At 31.4% G+C, this 22,493-nt stretch overlaps 2 protein-coding genes and 1 long non-coding RNA gene across 7 annotated transcripts; all 3 read left to right on the forward strand.

The window, feature by feature from the left end:
- The first annotated feature begins 119 nt into the window (after window positions 1-119).
- On the forward strand, window positions 120-7,993 carry LOC109539014. Of its 2 annotated transcripts, XR_007280887.1 has the most exons (7): window positions 120-1,515; window positions 1,723-2,151; window positions 2,452-2,676; window positions 4,241-4,512; window positions 4,790-4,892; window positions 6,586-7,510; window positions 7,579-7,993. XR_007280887.1 is itself a non-coding variant. In XM_019906523.2 (6 exons), exons 1-6 carry the CDS (start codon window positions 939-941, stop codon window positions 7,362-7,364), a joined length of 2,385 nt encoding a protein of 794 aa, XP_019762082.2. In that variant the 5' UTR covers window positions 120-938; the 3' UTR covers window positions 7,365-7,993. The 2 variants fall into 2 exon arrangements, 1 of the variants encoding a protein (XP_019762082.2); XM_019906523.2 differs by having other exon boundaries at window positions 6,586-7,993.
- A 1,714-nt stretch (window positions 7,994-9,707) lies between these two features.
- On the forward strand, window positions 9,708-11,120 carry LOC109539021. 4 transcript variants are annotated; one of them, XR_002172083.2, is made up of 4 exons: window positions 9,708-10,199; window positions 10,263-10,304; window positions 10,473-10,776; window positions 10,899-11,120. XR_002172083.2 is itself a non-coding variant. In XM_048664057.1 (3 exons), the coding sequence occupies exons 2-3, from the start codon at window positions 10,490-10,492 to the stop codon at window positions 11,008-11,010; spliced, it is 399 nt and encodes a 132-aa protein (XP_048520014.1). In that variant the 5' UTR covers window positions 9,721-10,199; window positions 10,473-10,489; the 3' UTR covers window positions 11,011-11,120. The 4 variants fall into 4 exon arrangements, 2 of the variants coding, with proteins under 2 accessions (XP_048520014.1, XP_048520013.1); XR_002172082.2 differs by having other exon boundaries at window positions 9,710-10,199; window positions 10,482-10,776; XM_048664057.1 differs by lacking the exon at window positions 10,263-10,304 and having other exon boundaries at window positions 9,721-10,199.
- An 8,094-nt stretch (window positions 11,121-19,214) lies between these two features.
- LOC109539011 lies at window positions 19,215-21,815 on the forward strand. Its single transcript, XR_002172081.2, has 2 exons — window positions 19,215-19,456; window positions 21,049-21,815. It is a non-coding gene; the product is annotated as an uncharacterized LOC109539011 (long non-coding RNA).
- The last annotated feature ends 678 nt before the right edge of the window (window positions 21,816-22,493 follow it).

Genomic DNA, 22,493 nt, shown 5'->3' on the forward strand with positions numbered 1-22,493 from the left:
TCTTTTTTAAAGACAATAATTTTTGAGGCAAAATACCCAAAAAGAAGTTTGTAAAAAAATAAAGAGCATTGATTAATGAATTTGAGTATTTAACTTAAATTAAAAGATTTATATTTTGTACATTTTCTCACGGAATCAGCGTACTGAGTCCTTTCAATCTCTATTTTAATGTAAAGACTGAACTTGACTTTGACGAAAAATATTATTATTTGACTGGTTTGTAGTTTAGATTTAGACTCGATAGGTTTTACCGAGACTGTGTTGCGCGTGATTTCCTGGGCACTGTAGTGGGAGTTGATTGGCGCGTGATTCCTTTAACACAAACTAAGACGGGCTAAGACCTAAAATCCGTGCTGTTTATACAAATAAATCCCAGATATTAACACGTCTTTTGAGTAGAATTTACGTGGGATATTATCTTAAGTTTAATGATTCAGAGGGAAAATTAGCCCCCAATACTTGTACACTGGCACGTGCCTAATTTCACTTTCCAACTATCAGCTAATATTTCCTAACAATACGCCCTTGCATTGTTATAATATCGACTAACTTTAATAAGCACTTGCAGGCTTGCTTAGCGCGTTTCTCTTGTTTCAAAGTTTTGAACTATTGAACTTCAAGCCGCTTGATTCCAGGGCCAAGTACAAACTTTTTGCAATACAAACATTGTACGAACAAACATAATAAAACGTTTTGGCTATCAGCGGTCAGACCAATAATTAAGTATTATTTATTACCTTAATTCAGTCGGAATATAGCCAACAGAGCTGACAAAGTGCCATCAAGTTCCTTGCAATATTTGATAAGTATTACCTAGCATAGATAAGGGGGATTTGGCTAATCTTATCAGAAATTAAACAGTGGTCTACTTCCATTTCATTTATAGCATTTACTAATATGCCATTTTAAGCAGCAGACAGCCACGAAAAAGAGTTAGAATGGATTTTTACAAGAAAATTATTAAGGCCAAAGATCCGAACAGTGTTCTAAGTGATAAAGAGTGCAAGTGTGCAAGTTTGCAAGCAATAACCAATGAGGCAATCAAGGAAAACAACAAAAAAAGGTTAAGAGAACTGGTAGAAGAAATCAACAGCCATTTAGCCGACCTGAGGGCAATCACAGAGGATAAAGAATTGAAAAATAAAGTCAAGTGCCTGGATTTAATCAAAAAGTTTGAAGATTGTCTGGTAAAGATCGTCAACACTACTTCGCAAAATATTTTAGAGCCAATCAAAGCTCAGTTGCTGGTCATTCAGGACCTGACCAATAAGGCAATTGCAGCCAATAACTACGACGAACTTAAACGACTATCAGAAAGAATCGAAAGAAATATAATGATCGTAAATGAAATTCCAGAAGTGAAAGGGGCGAGAAATTCAACGAATGGGGACGAGAAGGTTTTAGCCCTGGCAAATAAATACACCGCTGTATTGAATGAAGTTCTGAGCCATTTGGCACATAAAAGACACGTCTCTGGTGAGGAAATACATAATGAGATTGAAAATATTGAACAAGGTAAGTGCATACGCCGTACCTACAACTGTGATGAGTAAATTTGAGTCAACTCTATATAGAAAATTACAAAGAGTGAGTCAAGGCTGAGTTATTTATTTGTAGCTTGCTAGTGGATAATTTCAATGTTTAAAAATATCGAGTGTTTAGAGACAAATAAGTAGTTGTGATGTACAATAAAATATTAACGGTTGTTTATAATTTTTTCAGATAAACTTTCAGACCTGAAGAAGGTACCACCACCAGGCGATACTACTAAAATTGAAATAAATGAAATAGAAGAGAAACTAAAGCAAATGCGGCTGCGACGCTTGAACCGGCTAAGCGTTTTTGTTGATGAGCAAAGTATTTTATCTAAGAAAAGACAGAAAGAAATTATACCACAAGGTATAGCTAATCAAAGATTCAATAAAGAAGCTATAACAGAGCAGGAAAAAATTAACAAAACTATTCGCTTTCCCGATGTTGTTCATCATTCTTTATACAAAACGTCAATACAAGACAATTACGAGAACAAAGAGGACAATAAAATCGCAACAATTAAAAAATTGGAAAACGCTGAAATTAGTGGGAGAAAAACTATGGTTACCAATAATACAGCCCTCAGAAGTACTATCAATAATAGTAATACAAAACCAGGTGAACATATTATATTTGTTAACAAAACAGCTTAAGAAATATTCTAAAAATTTGCTCTTGCTTTCTCTTTTGATGCGTAGTTAAATGATTTTATTTAAATCGTTGCGTATCCTTTGCTGATTCACGTTTATTGAAAGCTTTTTTGCGCTTTTTCGTGTATAAACTATCCAACAATACAAATATTCTGGAATCAGCTTAATTACAAACATTTTAAATTTCAGTCAATATTTAAAATAATGACCAAGTCAGTAAAGTCATTTTAGTAAAGTTTTAAGAAATAAAAGTCATTTTTTATTTTAGTAAGCTCGCAAAATATGAGCTCACCACCACAACCCAGTCTATTAAATAGGCAAACGATTTTCGATGATGAAAATGCCCCAATTAGGTATAAGTTCAGTGCTACGCAAAAAACAGATTCATCCGAATCCAAAAAGGAAACAACAAGTATTTTTAGAAATAGTTTTGGCAAAGGAGGACTAACGAGAAGTTTTGCGGAAAGGCAAATTGAAAAGGCGCGAATACAAAGTAAGTGGGTAATTTAATCAAGTTTACAACCTAGAGATTAAATAGAGCAACATAAATTGAAAAATGTCTTGTAATTGTAAACTCTGGTAATTGGAAGTAGTTTAAGACGATGTTTTCAGAATGAGTTTGTTGAATAGTTAGAAACTGCCTCAATTTAGTCTATTTTAATAGAGGAGCTCGTAATCTTCAAATATAAGATACTTTAGAAGTTAAATTAAGTAGTGGCATTAATCTCGAAGAAGTTTAAACATTTTGCCAACGCGTCTTTTGGTTAATTTTCTTCACATTTGATAAAAGCATAACAATTTGCAAAAAAAAAACTGAAATAAATATAAATTTAAAAAATGCAACAAAATAAAGGCGAAATAAAAAGCAAGTTTGGGGGATTGTTAATTTTAGGCCAAACTCAGCTTCCAAGGAAGTGAGAGCCAATAGTGAAGAACTGTGAAATATGTATATAAATAAAGTACAACCATTAGTAGGTGCGTCGCGTCAATCAAAAGCAATAAAAAATGGGTGTTCATCATAATTAATATGAAGAAAAAAGCACGGTTGAAGATTAACAAATAACACTCCTAATCGTCGTTTGCACAAATCTGAAACTAAGTGGAAAAATGTTAAAATAAAAGCATTTTTGGTGCCTTCGTGTAAACGATTTTCGACATTCTCAAACTAAGAAGTCTCTTTTTGCCAAAACCAAACAGTAAAATATTGCAAATAAATATTGCCGTATAGTTATATATGTACAAGGTGTTTCATGAAGAAGATGTATTATTTTCACCACGTATTCTAGGTACGAAGGTAACCCTAGTTTGTTGAAATCAAACCATTTTTGGGCTATCCCTATGAAACACTTACTAAATATTTATCAGAAAAATTATTTCAAACGTAAAAAAAATGTTTATTGTAAATATGGTGCACATCCATGCATACATAAATTGGTTATTTATAAACATCAACACATCAAGTTCAGAAATAATCAAATCTTGCAAACGAACTTCTGTATATTAAGCACCTCCGATTTTTCATAACATTCTTCATCAAACCATCAACAGTATAAAATTCCTTTCTAAGTAACAATAATCTGTGCAGAATTGTTATGATTTCAGATTAATCCAAACAACCAGTGAAAAATTGAAAACATTAACTTTAAGCTTAAAGCGTTTCTCATATCTCAGTCAAGTATCTCATTTGAGTCATTATTCTTGGTGGAAACGTCGCTCGCTTTTAATTGTATAACGCGATAACGCACCCCAATTTCCAGCCTTTTCTCTGCCAGCTCTTGATGAGCTATTATAACTACTCAAGAACATTTTATAATAGCGTTTACTTATCCGATCATTAATTATATTTAAATCATCTGATCAAACCTTTATTGTCTAATGTAATGTTTCTTTTTTCCTACGTTTGTGTAGGTTTACCTCTAACCGATTACAGAAATGTATCTCATTAGACCAAAAAATATATTATTTTCATAAGCATCCTGAAAGGGTAAATTATCGTTAATGTATCAAATGGCTAAACCTTTTATATGTATAGCAAAAAATTGATTTAATTTCTTTAGATGAAAAAGACCAGCCTGCTGAAACACCCAACATCACCCCACCAAGAAGTCCAATACAGATAAGGAAAATATTTAGTAGCTTTAACTGTGCTCTAGGGACGAATAACAAATCAACCGAAGATGTGAGAGAAAGTTACAGTCCGATTGATTCAGAGTTTAAAAGAGTTGAAACGGCAAAACGTGAGGTTGGGAAGGAAACGAAATTTATTATAAACAATAATGATATGAAAAATGTGGACAGAAATCAAGACTTAGGTCCGCCTAAAACACAGGTAAATTAAACGAAGTCGCATGGTAGCACAATACAACGAAAATTTGCTAATCAGTTATGATATAATAACAGCATTTCAAACGGGAACTTTGAACTTCACAGAAAACTTTTTCGGCAACCCATTTTCCATTGGATCAAGTATAAATACAAGCCTTTACTATAATCCAGCGAATAACAGACTTTAGAAGTATTTTAAGTTGTTAAGCTATATAATATACAGTTTTGAAGCCCGGTTCTTGAGAGTTTAACTTTGGTTAACCAAATTCATTAATTTCTAGGAAATCCATGTGGATGTTGAGAAGTTACCAGCTGCACCAGATAGAAATAAGAAACCCGTATTTCTAAAAACAAAGGCTTCTGCTGATCCGCCGATATCTCAATGTGAGTAAATTAACAGTTAATAACTAGGGAGTAAATATAACAAAAAATCACAATGTTACGAATCTTTCCAAATTGAATAAATATTTTTGTGGCTATTCAGTAGCCAATTCTAGCACTTCGGGTCGATAAAAAAGTACCTATGAAAAAACACTTAGCTTCGACAGTAAAATTAAAGTGTAATCAATTGCAACGAAAAACAGAAATTATTTCAGCCAAAAATAGCAACGTTATTTAGGCGAATCGTTCTTTGGTCTCGTGGTCATCAATATAATAGAAATATAATGCAATACGTATTGTTTAAATATTATCATTAAATTTTTTTACAAACTTTTTTTGGATATTTCAAAAGTGAAAGGGGCGAGAAATTTAAATATTATTATTATAACTCAAAATTATCATTTAAATTTCTCTTTTTTTAATTTTAATATCACGTCAATCACAGCAAATATCGAGCCGCATTGGAGAAACGAAAAAAATGTTACACTCGCTTATGAAGCTTTATATTTACTTTGTTTGCATATCTACGAATGACCACATATATCAATTCAAATACAGGATGACTGAAAATTAAGTGCATACGTTTTAGGACCATGTTTTACGTCAAAAAATAGGGAATAATAACGTAAAATCAACGTTTGCTTTCCTACATTAGAAACTTTTCTCTTATTCTAAGACGCGTCCTAAAAATTATCACTGACTTGAACCACACTGTATAATATAATATAGTCAAATCCAACGCACATTCAATGCGATCAACATTCTTTACCAATTTCAGCCTGAATTACTATAAAACTGAACGTGATTTTTATAAATACCTGTTAAAAATCCATTTGTTCAATTCAACCAGGGAAACTTTAAATAATTGATTTTTATGTAAATTGAAGTTTTATAGTTAAAAAAAAGTATATTAATAACTTGTTAAACAAAGCTAAATGATTGCAAATGTGTTTTTATTCTTTGTGCCTTTCGTTCTGAGTTTTTGTTTTTTTATAAATTGCCAATTTGGTAACTTCACTTAAAACTAATTGCCTAAAAAAGAGCTAAAAAATGTAATTAAAAATTTTGGTTAAATTCAATTTAAACAAACGCCTGTATGTTTCCTTGGTGTAGGTGCTTCAGATTTTAGCATAATTAACCACGTATGACATAAATTAAATCTACATGCCACACAATCATCTTGAATTAGGAAAATTAATGCCCTTTCTTTAATTGTACGTGTTTTTGTTGATGCTTCCTATTCCATTAAAATTGGTGGCAATTATCAAATACATGTTAACAAATATGTGATCTATGAAATTTTTTGTTCTTTCTTTATGTTTGGTTTCTTTAAGGTGGTCTTGAGGTTTCCCCAATTACAAATTTATCACATTGGCAAGGAATTTTTTATATCTTCAATTTTTTCATGAGGTTTTGTTTTTTAATTTTTTGTTTCAAATTGTAGTTGCATATCTTGAGATAGTTCTAATACTGTATTTGTTACCTATTCGTTTAATTCTCTCTGAAATCTCCGGAATAAATGGAATACAAAGTTTAGTATAAATAGGATTAAATGGACTTTCAATTTCATTAACACATTGTCTTGCTCCTTTTCAGTGGTGATTCAATTGTTAATTCTTAATTGTACAGATATGATAAAAAGTCACCAAGTTTTCGTTCCCCATGACTAGAGATTAAATTAATTTATTATTTTTAGATTCCATTGACTACAAATCCGGTATGGAAAAAGCTCGAATCCAACTTGCCCTTCCAAAAGTGTTAGTCAAGTTTCCTCAACAATCATCCACAGACAACGACTTGGTGGTGGTTCGCCACAATGAAAGCACTGGAACCGATCAAGAACCACCAGAATTTATTACCATCAAACGAAACAGCAGTAATAGAGAACAAGCAGCTGATAGATGTTCATTTTCAACGTTTCGAACCAGTTCTGAGTCTGTGCGAGAAGACGACAGTTTTGCAGTAGACAATCCAATTTATCAAATTGTAAATACGCAAAAATCGTCCACCTGCTCAATATCTCGGCAAAACTCAGTGAAAGTAGATAACATGCTAATGGCGGCAGCAGATAAAGAACCAAGTGACTTTAAATTTAATACTCTCGATTTTATCATCAGAAAGCAGAGCCGAAAGATGTCTTACACAAACGACAATGCTAAGACTAGTAGGATTGAGGCTCTGGAACCAGATATTCGCAAACTTGAATTCATAATCAACATTTACAGAGGCTTAAAACGGGACGACGACTACATGCTACTCGACAAAGCACTCACTAAATACTACCTCAAAGTAAATGAACTTAGGACTGAAACCGCTTGTGATTCTTTGGAAAAGCAACAGTTATTGACTAGACTGAAGAAGGCTCACGATGACTTGAATTCTAGAGTTATAAAGAATGAGGAGATTTTGATGAGCATTTTAACCGAGCAAGTGACTACGATAGCAARAAAATTAGAAATTCCTCAAAAAAAATAATAACTCAATTAATCATGTATAAAGATGTTCTCTTATATGTATAATGACTGTGATAACTGCCCAATTCTTTAAGCAAAAAAKAATAATTATTTAATTTTAATTCCACTTTAATGGCAGTGGATTATAACCCTATATACGTTCACAATTGCGGCATAATGATATAGACTTTATGAACTAAGTTTTAGAATTGTTGTCTTGAGCAAGTTTCGAAAAATGCCAGTTACTTTAAGCTTTAAGGGTAAACCTACTGTAAAAGTTACCTGAAACATTTAGTTCCACCTTCAATATTAATTAAATATTCATATGGTTGTCAAACATTGATACATCCATTAAAATWTTTCAATARCAAAACAGTTTTATTTCATACCTCTATTCAAATTTATTTTTATTTATCAATCTTATTGGGAACGTTATTTTATACGTAAAAAAACTTTGATTTATYAATCCAAATCTAATAATAAACTTGTCTTCTTTATGGCATTGTTTTAAATTATAATACATTTTTAATGCGGGATTGAATAAAAGAAGTGAGGAAAGAATGAATATATTAATGCTCATGACGTAAAACAAAAGCGATTTGAAACCGCCTGTTAACCTGATACCATAAAAACTATATATCGTTTAGTGTATTTTGGGTCTCATTATTTGTATTGCCAAATAAACCGTTCCTTTTCATTCCCTCGAAATACGAAATAGCATAGTAATTATTGAAAGAACAACTTTTCGTATCTATAGATTTTTACAATGACAAAAAGCGATATAAAAGAAAAAAATTTCTCCGGAGAATGGATTTCAAGTTTTTACTGAACTGGTGGTTTATGTGGGTATATAATGTAAAAAAATGTTTAGCCATTTAATGAATATTCAGAATGTGTATTTCTTAAGATAATATTGCTATGTTTAAGAGGAAAACGTTCGAAATTCGGAAAAAGCTGATATTCCGGCTCGAATCAGCATAAGTAATAAAGCTTGGGTTTAATTAACTTTTCCTGAATAAGTCTGAAAGTATGACGTCTATGCGATTCGTTTCACCGATCTCGTGATTAATTAATTTGCTGATGGAAACATGCAAATCATTTGTTTCGTCAAATGTATGTAAATTTTAATGTTTCCAACATAAAAATGCTAAATATTTATCTTAATTTATAACAGAATTAATTGACAATTTGCTGAAATATAAAATAACTATACCTATACGTTTTAGAACTTAACTTATTCAAGATTACGATTTGCACTTTGTCGTTTTGCAAAAAAACACATCATGCGTTTCGCGAGATATTGACTAGCTATTGAAAAAATCAACATTACTGTAGAAAATATTTGTTATTCTAAAAACAGAGCGATTAATTGACATTTCCAATTATTACTGTTTCCACAATGCTTTTTTCAGGAGTCTGCTAATTTTTTATGCAGTCATTTTCATTCATAACTTGTTCACATTAAAAATTTTTTATCGTAGCCAGAATATCTTTATTTATTTTTTCGAATATTGCGATGTCCCTCAGAACATCTCGAATTGTCCTCAGAAGGAAAAGCGGAATGCAAATCGCTTTAGAGAAACATGCTATAGACTTCAAACTCGAACTAATTAAAAATATTGACCCTTTTTAACCAGTTTTTAATAAGTCACGATTTTTAACGGACGATATCTTATTATTGACCCAAACACAGCAAAAATACAGATTGAAATGCTTCTTAAGTCGGAAACAATTTATTAAACTTAAAGAACCCACATAAGAAATTTATTGATCGAAAATTTCATAGTTGAGCTTTAGTTTTTCTAAAAATAACAATGCGCTCATTGAAAAACATACTGCAAACTTCAAATTCGAAATAACTAAAATGTTTGACTCATTTTGAGCGGTTTTTGATAACGATCGTTCACGATCTTTAATCGACAAGATCTTCATTATCGACCGAATCACGTTAAATATACATATTGAAAAGCTTCTTAACTCGGAAACAATTAATTAGGCTCAAAAAACACCCAAACTGAAATTTTGATTTTTCAGCGAAAATTGCTGAGGAGTGGATCGATTATTGCGAAAAATATCAAGTCTTTCAAAATTTCTCAAAATCTACATCGTTTACTACATACACACTGATTGAACAACATACCGCAAACTTCAAATTCAAATTAATTGATTTTCTTACGCATTTTTAAAGATTTTTGATAGGTCATAATATTTGTCCGACAACATCTTCTTGCATATTGACTGAAAAACATTAAATATTCACATTGAAAAGCTTCTAAAGTCGGAAAATATCCACTGAGCTCAAGAAACCCGCATCAGAAATTTACAATTTACCACCTACATAGGTATACATATTCGAAAACTTTTTTGGTCGGAAGTCATTCAGCTCAAAAAACAGGCATGTGAAATACAACCTCGAAAATGCGAACATCAATAGAATGACATAAATTCAATAGAATAATAATAAATAACCGCATAGAATGACAACATTACATGAAAAACGCTAGGAAAAAAATACACGGATATCCTTGATTTCAATGGAACAACTTTGCAATTCAATTTAAAAACCGACAACTTTTTAATTACCGCCCTTCGGCTTGCTAATTCCTCATTACAATTAATAGAGGTTTTGCTGCGTTTTATCTTAAAAAGCTATATGCTAGACGCATTAAAACCAACAGTTCTATAGGGAATAATCTGTAGTAAGCACCTACCTTAAAAATTTAAGTTATTTTTGAATTCATTATGTCTCCAGGCGCCAAGAGACATCCCAATACTCGCAATTATTTTAAATACTTAAAGTAAAACCTGAAGCTCGCAAAAAAACGTATGTGCTTAAATTAGTGCCGCACAACGTCTGGTAAGTGTTTATTGAGTTCTGTACTGCGCCAACTAAATACATAATTATTTTTTTATTTATAAGTGTTTAGTTCCTTTATTACAAATACTGGAAAACTAGGAAAACGTGACTTTTACACTGTTTCTATTTCATATTTAAGTCACTTTATCAATTGTTTATAACTGCAAATTTGCTTTGCAACAAAGTAAAAACTAACAATTTTAAAAACCGCAATCCAAACTATGTAAACTATAAGCTTACAAATAAAGTATACCTGGTTATTCAAGATTGAAGTAATTTCAGGTAGGTATATGGGTAATACGTGCTATGGTCCTCAATATGAAAAAAGCAGAAAACGACTACAACGAAGTGAAAAAGAAATCATATTTGTTTTGCCCATAGTAGTAGTTACGACTGATTCAAATAGGCAATATGTCGTTTACGACCCCGCTAAAATTATGGCGTCCGATCAAGATCATCATAGATTGAGTACAGAAAGTGTTCAAAACAGTTCTAGAAGAGTATTGAAACATAAACCAACTCTGTTCCAACCGGTCAGGCTATTGCGAAAAATCATGTACCGATCTGGTTTACAAGAGTAAGTTAAAAAAAACGTAGAAAATGGATTAAAGTGAAGCAAAAACAACTAAAAAATAATAAGCCAATGGCAAACTACTCAAGACAATTAGCAGATAAGATGAGGATTAATTTCAATTGCAGGCAAGACAACAGCACAGGGAACCAAGAGAGGAAAGAGCTGAATACACCTTTAAATTGCATAATCGAACATTTTCCAACTACAGCTTTAGAACAAAAAGATTTAAATTCATAATCGTTAAGGAAATATGCCCTTACTGACCAGACGTAGAAAATTAATAAACAGAACCTAAATAACAATATATTTTTTAGTCAATTTGATTAGATTAGATCTTTGATTTCCAAGCGTTATATTATTTCGTTAACCCAAATAGTCTGCATAATTTTATAATAAAGGCCATAAAACAGATGGCAACTATACTAATTCTAAGGCGCTTAAAACGTTTTTCAAATTAAAATAGAACATGTTATTTTCATTAAATTATAGAGAGCGATAGGTAGGAAAACTTAGCCAAATTAAAACATTTCCAATCAATTAATTCAGGATTTATCCGTAATACCCAATAGTAAGAGGATCCATAAATCGCGGTTAGTGCTGGCCGATATTACCATTTAATGCAACTCCATAACATAAATAACTTGAATAAGTGTAATATAAATTACCAACTATTTCCGATTTGATTCATAAAATGCATTCACTTAATTGATTAGGCTGTTCAAAGGTGGAATTAGAATGTTATCTAAAATAAATTTAAGTCTAAATAGGAACAACATTTGTTATATGTATGATACTTATATTAGTTGTAGATTTTGCAATAGTAAATAAGTTAAATTATTATAATAATTCTTAATAAAATCTCCGTAATAACTTTTTTATTTTCCTACTTTTTACTTAAGTTTCAAATTCGCTATCGGGGCGATTTATTTATTGATATATAACGATTGTTGATATATTTTCGATCAGATGGGTTTATCGAACTCGCAAAAGTCCATCAAATACACTAAGATGAGATGGCAGGTGTATTTACAATAATTAAACTACGTAAAATAGATTATAGCTTTGTTTGCATTTATGGCCAAATAAATCCCAATAATTTATAGTTTCAAGTCAAGAAGAGGCCACAACGAACGAATATGATATAAACCTATATGAACAATAAATTAAAGAGCGGTTTTATTCATTTTATATTCAAAATTCACAATTTAAAGACAAAATGGGGCCTAAATTGAAGGACAAAATTTTGAGAATTATGTTATTAACTATTAATTACTTTTAAGTTGATTCTCCGTTCTAGAATATTAACAGCACAATAATATTAATAACGTTGGTATTTGCTTGAATCTTCCAAATGTGAAAATAATTAATGCTAAAAACATTAGGAAATGAAGAAATATTTTGAATTGTTTGAGAAGAAAGTAATGTAAAATTTCAAAGAACGTAAATCACATAGATAAGATTTTAAAAATTGATACTTGATATAAAAATTAAATAATTAGGATGACAAAAGGATGAAGATGGTTTTATTCGCTCCTAATTTATTCCTCCTAAAAAGTCTGCCAAATATCAGGCATTTATCAGAAAGCTCATCAAGACTTTTTCCAGAGATGAGGTCCAAACTAACTGCTATTATTTTACTAGTCCGCTCTAAATCGACATTTTTAAACGTGTGGCAAGGCAAATCTGAAAGAAGTCACTTGTTTCTTATTCTTGCTTTATTCTCTTCATCGGTACTTTATGGTCTCTGTTGGTGTCAGATTCTTCAAATAATTTTCTATCTAATATTCAACCGAGTTTCGTTTCTGTTATGTTGCCACTGTTTCCTTAGTTGCATTTTATTTGCAAATGTTTCCTTGATAATCAATTAAATTGAGCAATTAGTTAAATGTTTTGAAAAACGAATGAAGCTGAAAAAAATACGGCTGCTCGTATGTTTTGTTATAGACTTTTAACATCGTTTTCAAATTTTAGTTCAGTTTTAAGTGTTGGTCTAGACAGAACATACGAACCAAATGTCTTTAAAATGGACAAAGGTTGGTACTGAATTAATCATCTTAAACATCATCAGTTTTGAAAATTGATTAAAAAATTGAGTTGCGCTATATATTTTCAAAACATATGGCAAAATTTACTAACCCTGGCTTAATATGATTAAATAAACATGTATTAATTTATACTATAAGAGGACTAATGTCGATTGGCCGAAAACGTTCAAAATTATGATGAGAAGAAGAAGTTAATTAACAATTTAACTGAAAATAAACATCTGCCAGACAATGAGAAAACCGTCGGATGAATTTTATTGAATATAGTATTTATGGTATCAGCATCACTAGACAGACTAATAATTGCAAGGTTAAAAAATATGCGGATTAATAGCAAATTGTTTATCGATTAATAACGACTCAAATTGAAACATCCTAAACAAACTCATATTTAAATATCATATAAATCAAATGCATGTAAAGGTAGTCAATCTCAAAAAAGTTTATTATATAAATTATTAGAATTTATAAAATTTCAATGAAATTCCAACTAGTTATCATTTTCTATACGTTCGTTTATAAGAAAGCCTATGTAATAAAAATTTCAACTCTCATTTTAAAGTAGCTCTTCCATCACGTTTACTGATTTAATGAATGATTAGATCGTTGATTATTACAGTAAAGAGAAGCACTTTAAAACGTTTCAAGATATTCAATTCACTTATTGCGAAATGTTAAACAATATTCTTCAATTTTCTGCAACCAATAGTAGAGCAGCGATATTACCATCTCTAGGAATTTTCTCTTTGTGAGCTAAAAGCCGGTACATCAAAAGCAAATGGACCTATATTGTACAAAGACAACACAAATGGTAACTGCAGCCTTGAACCGAAAATGAGTTTCCAAAATTAATTGTGATTGATGTTGTCAAATATACATTTTCTAATGAGTGAGTACTTTGAAGTATTCATTTTTTTAACTCATAGGGTACAATTCAATGAGTCAATCGTAATCTAATCAAAAACGTGAGGTTTCATTTGTTTGTTGTTCAATCTGAAGATGGGTAAATACCGCCATAATAAGCGGAATTAATTAAATAAAAATAAATTAACCCGCAAATTGAATAATTAATTTAAATAGCAACTTAAACGCAATTTGCAATTTACTTTAAGGCTAACAGTCAAGGATCAAAGACAACTAAGCTTTATATGTGGAAATCGCAAATAATTGTTTAATGTGTTTACCAAATTAACCCATAAAATACATTTCTTCTACCTATTGGCGTTGCCTAAAATCTGTCTAAAAGATGAAAACATTAAACTGCAACCGATTGAATTCACGTGATTTTCCACCTACGCACTTGAATTCTAATCCAAATGCTTCAGTTTTTGAACCCATAAAGATAAAACTGATCCCGCTACTTTGATTATTGTAATATCGCGGGTAATACAGCAATCAGTGTTTATTGTAATCAAATAAAACAATTCGGCTAATTACCTGTCTCTCCTAACATAGGCAATACACATTCAAGTTCTTTAATTAAATACGTTTAGAACAAGAACATATTTCAAAGATAATTAGACGCGCCTGATCGGTTCCAATTAGAGGTGCATTGTAATACATAAAATAGTAACTTGAACTTTGGCACAGAAATTGACCCCACCACTCAGACAAAACAGTTAAAGACAAAAATTAATCTCAACTCTCCAAATATCAATAAAATCTCAACAATCCCATCAATGTACGTAAATCAAATCTTTACAATTAGAATAAAAACTGCTCAATCACTTATAAATAGTCATCATAAATATCTGGGAATATTTATTTTGAAACAATTCAAAACACTCCTAAGATTCCAAATATCCAAATATCCACTTTGTACATAAACATACGCAGACCCACATGATTATGAATTTTTAACATTAATTTAATACGAATTGTGTACATTAGAATTATGTTATTAGTGGGACGACAATCGGAAATTGATGAACTCGGATCTTCCATAACTACTGATCCATTTAGATGTGTTAATTTTGCCTTTTGTGACGACTTTTTAGAGTGCAGATAAATAACGTTGAGGGGCCGAAATTTAAATAAATCGACTGATCACGTTCACACGTGAGGTTCAATTTGTTGACCCATGTGAAAGAGTGAAAATTCCAAACTCAAATAACTCGAGTGTTAAGTGAAAGGAATACCATATTCCACTATGTGCTTTGTTGTTAAAAATGATCATGCGTCATTAATTAACGCCGGGAAATATACAAGCAAATAGGTAGTTTAATTATTTATTTAGTTACTAAGAATACATATGTAGATAAAATTGTTTGCACATGTGATAAGTTTTGAAAATGGGGCTTTTCAAATCAAAATGTAAATGGTTGAATGCTTTCTTTAGAAGCAAGAATATATTTGCATATAAAAAGTGAATACTTTTTCACGTAAAAACTAGTCCTCAAAATAGTTCATCGTCCGATCTAAAATAGTATGCACTAAAACCAGAGGTTTTAATAAAGTTCGCGTCTCGACCTTAATTAAATCTCATTCGCATCGCAAGTCAAATAAATGTATTTGTTGTGCTGGGCTCTTCGGATACGACACTGATTTTGCACTTTACTTAGTTTTTGCCACTAAATCAGTGCCGTGTCCGAAAGGCTTGAGTACGAGGATTTTTACTTCTGTTTTTATAATCTAATGAATGAAAGTGATAATATGGAATCTAAATTTATTTTGTTTCCCATGTTTTCCGTATGTTTTCCTGGCCACTGTGAGGCACTGTGAAACGTATTTCCATTCAAAACAATGTTCTTGTTGATTTAAATTGATGTAGAAGGTGCCTCGTAATTATTTGTCAATATTTCTGAGAAACCCTTTTGCATGTAGGTATAAGTAAATGAATAAAAATTGATTTTTGGAAATATATTGAAATGAATTACGCATGCAATTTTTCTGGTAAATTATGAGCACGTTGAGACTTGCCTATATGGGCCGTTTAAACAAATGGAAAACTGTTTTACAATTATTTTCTAATCATTTAGTTAAATCCCCTTTTTTCTATCAATTAATGAAACTTGAAACTTTGAACCAAAGGATAGAAAAACATTATATTGATACTACTTTAACTTAGCGGCGACCTACGGACACCAAATGACGCTGAATCAGATCATAGACACTTGAATAAGTAGTAAACATTTTGAAAAAGCACAATCACGAGTTAAACAGTCAAAAATATTATGTACGAGCCCCTCTTAGCCCCAAATCTTGGCAACGCACCAAAGTGCAGAAAACAAAATATTTTTACAGTTTTGCGTAGGCAGTCTATTATAAACTTTTGGTACACTTTTCTAATCCATAACAACTCTACGGATTATAAGGTGGAACAAAAATGTCTGGATTTGTTCCAATTCAAATATGGTCATGCAAAATCTGAATAATTATTTTATTGCTAAGCAGTCATGGGCTTCAAAGTGCAGAGTTAATTTCAAATAGCCAAACTAAAATGTAATGAGACAAGTTAATATTTGAAAATATTTTTGACTAGAACTATTTTTTAATCAATCATTGATTATTGATCGATCTGTAAGAGCAGTGAAAAAAATAGTGTAAAAATCTTAGTAAAATGTATCCTAAAATAATTCATTAGTTGGAAAAATAATTGTTCTCCCAATCACCAGATGAATGGCATGTTATTTGGCCATTTTTCTTTTTTTGTTTGTCCTTTTGAAGTTTTACTGCTTAGCTTATTTTATCATGCAATTTTTCTCAAAATTTGGTTCGAAAAATTCAAAATGTGCTCAATTCCTTTTAATATTGGTCCAGTATGAATACAGTATTTATTAAAAATTCCCATATTACTAGTCTGATATGTTCAAGCTGCCTAAATATTCTCTACGTATTCAAATTTATATAAGAATATTTACTCAACTTCCGGTAGTTAAATGTTCGATTTTAAAAACACGTAAAATCAAAGTAAATGAGCAAATTCTCGATAACGGTAGCAGAAATCAAATCGAATATTCCTAATAATCAAAAGGTCAGGCGAGAATTGGATAGTTCCATTAAACTGCCCGTTAAAATTACAGTTCGCTGGTTGCTTAATTTGGATAACTAGTTTAGGATGGTACGAACTTTTGAAATGACCCCTATAGATGTCTGTTGGGAAATGTTAGTTTATCTTCACTTTACTGAGGTTAGTTTTATATATGTTGATATGCACATGAAACATATATTTTCGCTTGTAACGTAGCGTAAAATTGAAAATCCTTCTTCGCTTAAGCCACAAAATCGTATTCGGGTAAGTGTCCAATTTTTTTCCACCCTCTTTCCTTATATCCTTCGTATTGTTGAGGATTTTGCTATGGGCCTATTAAGCACACATAATAAGACCCAGCCGACCTCTTATCATCGACACAATGTTGAAGATTTATTTCCATAATACGCTCTTCGTAAGTCAAAATCGCCACCCATTGACCGGTTGCCTTTCAGCCTCTATGTATTTAGGGGTCTACTCAATTGACGGTATTTTAACTCCATTAATTCTAATTGAGCAAAAATATGTGCGCACGGTTTCTTCTATTGACTCCACTGTTATGCGGCTTCTTAATTTAGCATCAGATTGTTGTTCAGTTTATTKYGAAAATGAAGAGAATTACRAGGYGAAKCGCAAACTRCGACAACTTTTCATACTCATTTCACTTCACATACTTTTCACATGGYCATGTGAATTMTAAACTTGYGAATGAAGAATGATGAACAAACAAACACATTAAGAAACSGAATATTTTTAGCAGTAAAACATKGATYATGCTRRAAWATCTCAACAATTAACTTGYAAATSAWGAACGATGAAAAACACAAACGCATTCCAAAACGGAATATTTTTAGCAGTAAAACATGCCAACAAATAAAGCTATAGTTCTAAGAATTTTCTGAAAAGAAAGAAACTCCTAAAGTCSTAGATACAAATTACTCTAGAYACAGAAGGTTCTTACCAATCCTTATTAACCAGACTATKGCGGATTTYAYGGCTAGTCAAAGTACCAGTTGAAGAATTTTTCAATTTTGTAAGCCGAGGACCATTGGAATAAACGTTTCTATTAAATTTGCGGTGATCATTATCGAAGGCGATAATGTAACAAACGGTTGAAGTTGTTTCGTAACTTTTGGAAGAWAGTGATGTATTTCCGCCAAAACATCTGCTTCTTTGAAGARAWGTTGGTGGCTTTCTATAAATGCCAATCAACAAGATTTAAATYGGTGCAAAACGCAGTTCAAACCACTTGACCTCCGATTGTGCGGAACCAAATTTCGCAAAACAACTATAAAACAATCTGTGCTTAATCGAGTAAAAAGACAGCAAGAAACTATCAACTCTCTCCAACAGTACCAGTATAATTGTTTACAGAAGCATGTTTTCCATTGCAGTTACAGGCCTTTACATGAAATGGCGTGAAGAATAAAACAAATTTAAAAAGTAGGTGATTTTTAATATGTTGAAGTCAACAAGTTTGGCAAAACTTGAAAATACATTTTGAGCAATGAAAATAATCATTTAACTCAAAAATAGTCCGTTTCGAGGGTTGGCAATTGTCATTACTAAAAATTGTATTTTCAGTTGAATACAAATTTAAAAATTTCAAAAACTACTCCATAATATCATCACGTTCTGTTTTCAAAAACAGAAACAGACTTGCATTTCTCGTTGAGATGTTGGAAGCATTTAAAATTTTGTTATTTATATTGTTATTATCTGTATTGTTTGTGTTACGTCTTCTATTATTGTTTGCCTTTTTCTGCAATGTTCTTATGTGTCATTTGCTTTATCCACAAAATGTTATTGAGACTTTTTGTAGCAATCAAGCATAATATGTTGATTTGATTTTATTTGATTGCGTGAAGAAATATAAAGAAGATTTGCGGATGGAGACAGAGAATCTGTACATGGAGAATCTGAATACCGATGAAGAATCTGTATAAATTTAATTAAAATTGCAAAGGGCTTTCTCGCAGATTGTAATTGTACTTAGATCTTTGGAAACTGATGAGGCTTTAGGGCCTTTAGGTCGTTGCAGAAAATACTTGCTTCCTAACGTTTTGCGATCGCGAGTGACTTGCATCCTCAGAGATGGTTACTGCGCCGAGCCACCTCTGATGATTTAAGCTTGGGAGCCCAGAAGGCTGCTTGAACTTTTTACTAATGAATTATTTGGCTGACACCATTGATATTCATGAGGAAAAACCTGTTAAAAAACCAAAATAAATATTTCCCGTTTATTTGAGTTGTAGCGAAGTGCCAAGACATAAAATACGCAATAAATTTCAATTAAATTTGTATTATACCTGAAGCAAAAGTTGCCACCTCGTCACGTCCGTATGTAGGTGACATAGTGGAAACAAACAAAAATAATAACAAACCTTGGCGCTGAGCTTAGTGAAGCGAAAAATTAGGTTTTTTTTCAAACAACCGTGTAAAAGTACGAATGACGTGCAAAGTCACAAGACCAGCTCGACAAAACGTTTTATTTACATGCAATAAATATAACAACGTGAACCTGGCAGGTCATATTTTATAAAGAGCAAGGTGTCGTAGCGTGTGATATTTCGTAACTTTGGCAAAAATTTATCTTATCGAGCATCGGATAAAATAGGAAGCAAAACAGCATCAATTTTAGTTTGTGGTTTGGTTCGTTCGAAGAAAGGTGAGTTGCTTGACACAGCACTGCATTTCACTTAACGTTTAATGCATGAGAACAAATAAGTTTACACTTTAAGAGCTTGAAAATAAAGTTTTTGTTTAGTTGGTTTTTGTGTGTTTCAATGATTTTTTCAATGTTTACATTAAAAGTATTAAGAATTTCAATCTAAATGTACTTGTTTTCGCATTTGTTGAAAATCTCGACAGACAATAATAACCTTCATTAAAAAACATAGCTAAAAATCTAAATAGAAGAAAATAAAATTCGAGTCAGTCATTATCGCTAACCTCAGCGTAGCAACCAATTTTTGAAAACTTTACAATATTCCCAGAAATTAATGTAATTCTTAACTAATCACACAACAATTAGTGCAGTTAAGACATTAAAAACTGTTCAACAAAGAGAGGGTGATTTCTTTTAATCTCGACTGTTTGGCTGAATTAGTAAATTTTCTAAATTAGTTGTTTTCTAGTAGTTTTCTAGTAGTTTCTTAGTAGTTTTCTAAGTTAGTCTAAAAAAAGTTGCTAAATTTTTCATTAATTTGAAATAATGCAGTTGCTTTCGGCTAAAATATGAACTGTTAGTTGTAAATTATCCTTACTTACCTTACTTCTGAAAATGTCCAGTTAATTCGGATTTTAATGATACCACTTCAACTAAACTTAGCTTTAGAAGAACTGAATGTTAACAATAAATCCTAATTTATGATCATTAGTTCTTGTTATGTCTATTTATTATTTATGATAATTAGTTCTTGTATTTAAAGAGAACCAGCAGCCCACAAATTCGACATTCTGTTATTTTACTGTCTGTAGGGAAGTTTGTTGTGTAGTCCAAGTCGATTTAAGTCTTAATATTGTGTTATGCAGTGAGTAGTAAGAAAGTATTACAAAACATTTCTATTCTGATTTTGCTTATTAAATACTCTTTTGGTCTCGATTGAAACCTTTTTTGACGCAATTCTCTAAATTTCAGTTCAATTCTCATTCCTCTACATTTACATTTTTCAATTGTGTTTAATTGTCCAAATCTTTTGGACTGAAACTTTTAAACCAATTATAATATACTTTGTTTGAATCGAGAATTATTGTCTGATCAGATGGTTCCGATCATCAGAATTTGCATACATCCAGCATGAATTTGACTAAATTTCCAACAGACTAATTGTGGTTCCAATAAACCCCATCCAGAGACCACGTAAATAATGCAATCGGTATTGGAGCTGATGTCAATTCAATTTCTACGTACTTAAACACCTCAACGAGACAACTGAACCAATTGCTTTGTATTTTGTTCAATTTTGACCCATTTGATTTGTTGTCCAATTAAAAATATATTTTTTTTAATCAAGCAATTTACTATTAAACGCAAATTGCTTGAATTCACATTTATTAACTTACAGAAACAATGATGATAATCATAAATTTTTAAGTACAAAAGGGGAAAAAATGCACACAGTTACCAGAACCAGCAATTGCACCCAAGACCTACTAAAACCAACATATTTTGGCTACTCAAAATTACTTGGTTGACTAGACTTAATTTGAATCAATTTTCAAATTATTCCTAACGTTCTTTGTTTCTTATTGTTCCAGACTAGATTTAAGCCTTAGAGCACCACAACTCCTTACGCAGAACATCGCAATGGATCACGCAAAGATTTTGAACCGTTTGGAATCTTACGAGGCCCAAATTTCCAGCTCCCACGACACCAAGTCGGATGTTTCTTACCACATGATGAAACAATCGCTACATAATATTTGGAGTTCCATTTACTCAACAGAAAGCAGCGATTCGAGGACCGCAAGCATCAAGAAAGTGCAAGAATGTTTGTCGACGTTGGAGCGAAAAGTAACTGAGAATGAGCAGAAGAAGTACCAGCTTTACTATGGCAAACCCCAGCATGTAATCCGGAGCGAAAGATGCTGTTAGCTGGCCACAGCAATCGTTTATAATAAGAAGATGGATGTTGATTCTGTTCATTAATGTACATAAAACTATTCTGTGATATTCTGATGTTATTACTGTATCTCAAACATGGGATGGCATATAAAAATTTAATATCCAAACGTAGGTTTGCCAAGTATTTTACATGTAAAGGAAACGAAATTTAAATCCAGTATTAATGCTTATGTTGATTGCTAGAAGAAAATGTATTATAAGACGGTGTTTTTAATTCAAGAGATGTATCAGCACACACATGTTTAATATGTACCTAAATTAAGATTTAAATATTGTATTAATTCAACACAGACCTAATAGTGTTGAATGTTGAACCGATCTGCAAAATTATTGTGATTATGCCTTTATAAGGCATCTTTTTCAATTAGACACTAAAATTAATAAATTTGTCCTCAAGTTATGTTGGAGTTTTAATATGGTGTTAATAATATAAAATTTTTGGAAAAAAGCGATGAAAAATCAAAGCTAATGTAAATGTTTTAGTGGCAGGGTCTATTTTTTATGCTTGGACAATTCGTTGTAGCAGTTTTTCTCTATGTGAGTATGAAGCAATAATTGGTATAGCGTTTCAGACGTTTTTAAACAAGCCATAATTTCCCCATTTTAATATCTACAACTTTAAAGTGAAAGAAATCGTCAACTGCAACAACACAAGGGAATGTAACTTCACTTATAAATGGATGTAAAACATCGAACGTAATTTTATAATAAACGCAAATATATTTAGAAGTAACTTAATTCTAAATATTTAGAAGTAAATAATAAGACACGCTGTTTACAGTAAGTTGTTTGAAACAGTTTCAAATACATTACAAATAATATTAATTTTAGTCAAAATCGAATAAAATACTTTAATCAAATACCTAAAATGGCATATCAAGCTATTTCCGTACGAAATCCGACCGTAGACAATACAATTATTGAATTATACTTGCTACTTTACAGGGCCAAATCCATTTGGTGCAGGTAAAATGGGTTAAAATGCTTTAAAGCTCAAGTATAAGTGAATAACAGTATTAGCTTTTTCCCATTCTTCCTTAGAATTATTTGAGTTGTATGTATTGTATAATGCTATAAA

This window comes from Dendroctonus ponderosae, unplaced genomic scaffold, assembly GCF_020466585.1.
Source record: "Dendroctonus ponderosae isolate FM_Combo_2020 unplaced genomic scaffold, Dpon_F_20191213v2 Dpon_F_20191213_2, whole genome shotgun sequence".
Classification (NCBI taxonomy): Eukaryota; Metazoa; Arthropoda; class Insecta; order Coleoptera; family Curculionidae; genus Dendroctonus; species Dendroctonus ponderosae.